Raw genomic sequence first — 7,001 nt, 5'->3', positions numbered from 1 at the left:
TAAGGTAGTTGAAAGCAGAATCAATACATGGGTTGCAAAATGTAAAGTGGTGCCGTCGGACATAGATTCTAACAGTGGGTCTGAGAATTACAGGTCATCGTGTCTTTGGTGTATTCGTGCAGTTCATAAGAAGACACATAAGATGTGGCAAATCACTCGATGGGTGAATATGCACAATTGTCTTGGCTCCATCGGTCGCAATAATAATAGAAATTTGACTTCAGCTATTATTGCGTCTCACATTATCCATCAAATTGAGGTGAACCCTAGATATCCTGTAAAAAATGTCCAGGCAGATATTAAACAGTCATTGCATGTTGATGTTTCATACAAGAAGGCATGGCATGGGAGGAGAAAAGCCATAGAGATTGTTTATGGAAATTGAGAAAGTAATTTCATTGAGCTACCTTTGTATATTGCAGCCTTAGAGCATTCTAATCCCAATACTATTGTTAAGTGACATCATCACCCAAGTAGCACTGAAAATGTGAAAGTCTTCAAATATATATTTTGGGCATTTGGACCAGCAATTGATGCATTCCACATGTGTAGGCTGATTATCAGTGTTGATGGTACACATTTGCGAGGGGCTTATAAGGGAAAGATGTTTATAGTTGTTTCTAAGGATACAAAGAATCATATATTACCTGTTGCTTATGCTATAGTAGATGAGGAGACTATGGTAGTTGGTGTTGGTTTTTTGAACAATTTAGGTATTATGTGGCACAAGATAGACAATTATGTGTTATTTCTGATAGACACCATGGTATTATTCATGCTATGTCAAATTTAGAGGAATGGAAGGAACCAATTGCATATCATAGATTTTGCCTTCGACATGTTCAAAGTAATTTCATGACAAAGTTTAAGAATATCACTTTGAAACATTATTGTTGGGCTATTGGCAATACTACTCAAAGATGGAAATTCAACAGATTTAAGAGACAGATTAGGGCACTTGATCCAGCGGCATGGCAGTATTTGAGAGATATTGACATAAGGCGGTGGAGTCTTGCTTACGATGGTAACCATCGATGGGGATGTCTCACAACAAACACTTCTGAGAGTTTGAACAATGTTTTGCGAGGGGCTAGATTGTTGCCAATTAAGGTATGTATTAATCTGTCATTTTATAGAATTGTTCAACTTTTTCAAAGGTATAAACAGGTAGCCCATCATTGTAATACAGCCCTCCCGCCACATCATTGGAGCAAATTCATGGAGGCTGAAAGACATGCACAAGGACATCACATTGATGAGTTGAACTATACAGATGGAGTGTACAAGATTGTAACAACAAGACAATTGAATGGTAAAGGTGGTCATGTACACACGGTTCTTTACTATGAAAAAGATTGCACATGCGGAAAGTGGCAGATGCATAGATTTCCATGTTCACATGCAATTGCTGTTTGCCGACATAGAGGGGATAATGCTATTGACCTTGTGGATGAAGTTCACACCACAAAGACTTACATGGCACAATATTCTGGCAAGTTTTATCCTATTCATCATAAGGATTATTGGACAAATCAAGGTTGGGAGATTCAAGCAGATTACTCAAGATTGATCAATCATGAGCGGGGTCGGAGACGTGAAAGTCGAATACAAAATGAGATGGATCTGAGGCACCCTGATGAACCTCGTAGATGTGGAAGATGCCATCAAACTGACCACAACAGGAGAAATTGTCAAAATACACACCCCAGGGTTGATAATGAAGTTGATAGTTGATGTTTTTTTAATATAATGTATCTCAGTAAGTGAATACCATGTGATGGGAATTAGTATTTTGTATTGTATCTCAGTAAGTCAAATACATTTATGTTATTTGGGATTTGAAACCTTGTACAACTTTATTTATACTCTATTTTATAGTGTTGCTGTGATATAAGACATTGTACTTTTGTCATTATTTGTTTTTTTTGTTACTAATATTGTTTGTTTAATGTCAGTTCTTTATGTTGCAGTGAATAAATTAAATACTATTTAATTAATTTTAAAATTTTGCAGGGTGTTTAAAATGGCATCACCTCTAGTTTATAATTTGAATCCAGGCCCATTGATACCAGACTTGTTATTCTTACACAAAGAGCATAGATCTTCGGATCTATTTTATGGGAAAATCAAGGATGACCCACTTAAAGTAAGAAGATGTGATAGTAGTTTTTGGAGACATGTTGATAATATACCAGAGCGTGTAATGCATCACATACAAGAAGCTGGGTTTGAGGGTGCCATTCGGTGTGGATATATCCAACTCGTTCATGGTCTTATTACTGCTCTAGTGGAGTGATGGCGTCCAGAAACTCATACTTTGCACTTCCCTATTGGTGAGGCGACAATTACCCTACAGGATGTTGAGGTTTTGTGGGGCCTCCAAGTTATGGGATCTCCTGTGTGTGCTGCTGATATGAACAAATCATTAGAGGAGTGGATAGATATATGTGAGACTATGATGGGTTTTACTCCTCCGGATGGTGCCATATCAAATAATCGAATACTACTAAGGTGTTTGTATGATATCATCTGCAGGCCTCTACCTAAGAATACATCAGATGAATCATGTATTCAACGGGCGAGAGTCTATATTTTGCATTTGTTGGGTGGTAATTTGTTATCTGATTTATCTGGTAGCACTGTGTACATGCATCACCTCATCAATTTGGTCGATATGTCTGTTAGTGCTTCAATGAGTTGGGGGAGTGCTATTTTGGCATGTTTATATAGACGTTTGTGCAAAGCATCATATTCAAAGGCGAATGAGATATGTGGTCCGCTAGTATTATTGCAGGTAATTGAATATAGCTTAATGATATCTTGTATTATATTGTAATTCTTTTAATATATATTATTTTCTTTTAGTTGTGGGCTTGGGAACGATTACCCACCATTCAACCCATCCGACGCACTGATGAAGTCGATTTCACTTGCCCTTATGGATCGAGGTTCGTTTACTTCAATACAATGGATTAAATTATTTATTTATATTTTTTATATATGCAGCGTTAAGTTTAATAACCTTCCATCCATATATATTTAAGGTGGAATGTGGAGTTTGGAGTGACTAGAGTTCCGATGCATGTTTTGCCTGCCTATCGAGATGCATTCGCCAGTCTACAACCTAATCAGGTATAAATGAACGATAATATGCTATATGTTTTTTATTCTTAAACGATAATATGCTATATTCTAAAGTTACAAGGTAGTGTAAACAATTTAAACCAGGTATTCGTAAACGATAATATGTTATATGTTTATTTCTTAAACTTGCTATATTACAGATTGTTTAAACCAAGTAGTGTAAACAATTTAAGTTTATTCTTAAACTTGTTATTTCTGGATGGGTTTCTTATCCTTTTCAGTTTATCTGACTACCATATGAAGAACATGTTCTTGAATTATTGTCTTCGTATTGTACAAGAGGTCGAGCATGTTGGAGATCTGTCACCTATTTGATATGTTGGGAGATTGTTGAAGCTCACTTACCAAATAGAGTATTACGACAATTTGGTATGCATCAACCGATCCCTATTCCTTGCCTGTTAGATAAACATGTTGCATTGCATAAAATGACACGCAGTGGTAGAGCCAACACTAATTGGATAGAGACACATCGACAATATATTGATCATTGGCGTGATTCACTTAACCATGTTGAAAATGGCGAGTTAGTGAATGATCCAATGCATGCCTCTCTAGAATATATGTCTTGGTATTGGCAGCGGACAGTTATATACATTACAAATCCGAGTCAACGATTTTCTTCTAGTGGCTTTCAGGGTGATGGAGAGACTACTGAGTATTTGGTATTTTTTTTTCTATATTAAATTTTTAGTAGTACCTATTAATTCGCATTTATTATGTTCATACTAACTAATTCATCTATGTATATATTTAGATGGATGGCATGTGCCGAGTGTTCTACACATCATTAGATTTGATGGCGATCAGTGATGCTAAGCATGCTGGATATTTTGCACAAATTCGAGACATAGCTAGCCACTACATGCACCAAGCCAGAGGACAACAACGTTTGGATATTAGGCATTCGCATGTACTTGAACAAATTGGTCACAAAAGTTCACTTACACAACAGATTCATAGAGAACCAAGAAATGTTCAGCGGGGAAGACAAGGTGGTAGGAGATGCCGAACTCAACTTACTCAATCTCATTTTTCAAATATTGGTCTTGGAGGTTCTTCAAGTAATTTCGAACATGGTAGTCACTCTGATACTACATTACCAACCCAGACCCCCACAGTTTGTCCATCGCCTATTACTCCAATTCAACTTTTTGATCAAACACTTGATTCTGGCATAACCAATGAAAATGCACACAATGGTGGATCTAGTCAATTGTAAGTAAATGATAATGAGCTGGATGAGCAAAATGACATTACCGTTGAACATCATGGTGATCTCCCCATAGCTCTACGAAACAAAAAAAACAGTAAAGCATATTGGTTGCGGTACATATGGGAGGCTAGGGATGGGGCACTAATTATTACTTAGCAAAATGTAAATTTCCTTTGGACAATAGTGTATTATGAGAAAAGACTAACTTATGTTGGATGGTTTCAATTGGTAGTAATGTATTTTCTTAAGTTGTAGATTTTCTTTGGACAGTAGTGTAAATTTTCTTTGGACAATTGCTATGTTCTTGTGATTGGTTGTATTTGGCAGTACAGGTTTGGTTTCTGGTGGATTATTTTTGTTTACAAGAGTTTTCTATTTTATCTGTGCAGATTTTGCATTAATGTGTTAGAAGAATAAATTCATATGTAGTGTGTTTGATGTATTTTATCTGTATAAGTTTGTTGGCTGAATATGGATTTCTTTTTGGTGTGATGAATCTGAAGTATGTGCAGTTGCTGATTGTAGATATTATGTGCAGTTGCTGTAGATATTATGTGCAGTTGTTGATTGTAGATATTATGTGCAATTGTTGATTGTTTTATTCGGTAAGAAATTTGATTTCAAATATTGATGAAACTGAGGAATTCTTGGAAGTTGTTGAGGCGCAAATGTTCTTATGTGGTTTGTGGTATTTTTTGTGGTGGATTTTATTTATGCTTATTTACTTGGGCGTTTATCTGAATATGCACTTTTGTTGCTGATTTTATTATGATTTGCTGGAAATAATGATGATGTTGTGGAATATGGTGGTGTTTTGTGTGGTAAATTTGATGGGACTTTCTTGATGTTTCCATATTTGGTTGATATTGTAGAGATATTGATGGTTTGGGTTGGTGGTTTATGGTCTTTTTTTTTTTTATTGCTAATATCAGGATACTTTTGTTGGTGGAATTGGATGCTATTTGACTTTTGGTGGATTCTTGTTTGTGTCATCTGATCTTGTTGCTAATACTAATGCTTTCGCATTTAGCAAATGCGAAATCAATGCTTTAAACTACTGCTTTTGAAGCAAACAAAAAAATCCTTAGTTCTTGGAGCAGAAAGCAGCAAATGCAAAAACATTTATACTAAGATTTTTTTTGCAAAAATATTGGTTTCGCATTTGCTAAATGCGAAACTAATGCTTTCGCATTTAGCAAATGCGAAATCAATGCTTTAAACTACTGCTTTCGAAGCAAACAAAAATATTCTTAGTTTTAATACGAAAGTTGTACACAAACAGATTCTTTCTTAGTTTCGCATTTACACTAAGAATTTTTTTTGTTTGCCGCAAAAGCATTTGTTTCGCATTTAGCAAACAAAAAAAGAAAATCCTTAGTTCTTGGTGCAGAAAGCAGCAAATGCGTAAGCATTTACACTAAGAATTTTTTTTGTTTGCCGCAAAAGCATTGGTTTTGCATTTAGCAAACAAAAAAAAGAAAATCCTTAGTTCTTGGAGTAGAAAACAGCAAATGCGAACACATTAAGATTTTTTTGGCAAAAGCATTGGTTTTGCATTTGCTAAATGCGAAACTATTGCTTTCACATTTAGCAAATGCGAACCTAATGCTTTCGTATTTAGTGAATACGAAATCAATGTTGCTTTCGTAGCAAAAAAAAATATTCTTAGTTAATACGGAATCTGTAAATTAAAACAAATTCTTTCTTAGTTTCGCATTTATCAAACGCGAAACTAATTAAATTTTGCATTTGACAAATGCGAAACGCACAGATAGGTAACTCCACTGAAAATAATCGTATTGTTGTCCATATTTAAAATAATATGTATATTTCAGGAATTTCCCCCAAGTAATGAGTATCTGCAAGAATCAATTAACAAAGCTAAATTATTCAAGAACTCTCAATTAATCAAGGAAATCTTAACAGTAAAAAGTTTTTGCATAAAATTGTAGCATATGACCTATCTAGTTCAGGTATGATTCTTTAGTTAACCATTTAACCCCTATTCTTTAACTCCAACATTTTATGATGATGCGTCTTTCTCTGCGGTCAGAAAAATGCTTGTGGCATCTCATTGCTTTGTTTTTTGTTTTGTTTTGATAATAGATACATGGCCTTCTCCTGATTCGCCTATTGAGAAAATTCAAAGCAGAAGATGATTCTTTTTAATATGAGATTAAGAAATGCAAAGGTTAGTTGATTATTCTTAATCTGAGATTAACATGCATCGATAAATGTCTGAAAGAAATTCACAGGTATTCTTAAATGCCTAACCTTTTTCCTTTGTTTGTTTGTTGAAATTGTCACTAGCTACTTGCTAGCTCTATGCTTCATAAATACTTCTGCACATCATATTAGTTTGTGTTGAAATTGTTATCAGATGGATCAAGCATAAGCTTAGCTGGAGAAGCAACAAGATCCTTGTTAATGAATCAATCTCTCTGGCATATAGCAGGAAGAATAAGAATCAAAAGCTGTTTGATTCTCCAAGATTCCTTAGTATCTCCAGAAGCTCTTGCTGATTGCACGTCAGTGCAAGTGCCACAGAAACAAAAGGATAAAAAATAAAAAATAAAACTCACTTTGTAAATCATGTATTTTGTATAAGAAAGACCAAAAGATTCATTGATTTATCAACTTG

General features: G+C 34.9%; 1 protein-coding gene across 1 annotated transcript; it reads left to right on the top strand.

Annotated features, from left to right (window-relative positions):
• The first annotated feature begins 544 nt into the window (after window positions 1–544).
• On the top strand, window positions 545–1,734 carry LOC121978300. Its single transcript, XM_042530664.1, has 3 exons — window positions 545–766; window positions 865–1,110; window positions 1,168–1,734. Exons 1-3 carry the CDS (start codon window positions 545–547, stop codon window positions 1,732–1,734), a joined length of 1,035 nt encoding a protein of 344 aa, XP_042386598.1.
• The last annotated feature ends 5,267 nt before the right edge of the window (window positions 1,735–7,001 follow it).

The sequence above is a fragment of the Zingiber officinale genome, chromosome 4B (genome assembly GCF_018446385.1).
Source record: "Zingiber officinale cultivar Zhangliang chromosome 4B, Zo_v1.1, whole genome shotgun sequence".
NCBI classification, from domain to species: domain Eukaryota; kingdom Viridiplantae; phylum Streptophyta; class Magnoliopsida; order Zingiberales; family Zingiberaceae; genus Zingiber; species Zingiber officinale.
Note: the sequence above shows the minus strand (reverse complement) of the source record. Positions and strands in the feature narration are given on the sequence as shown.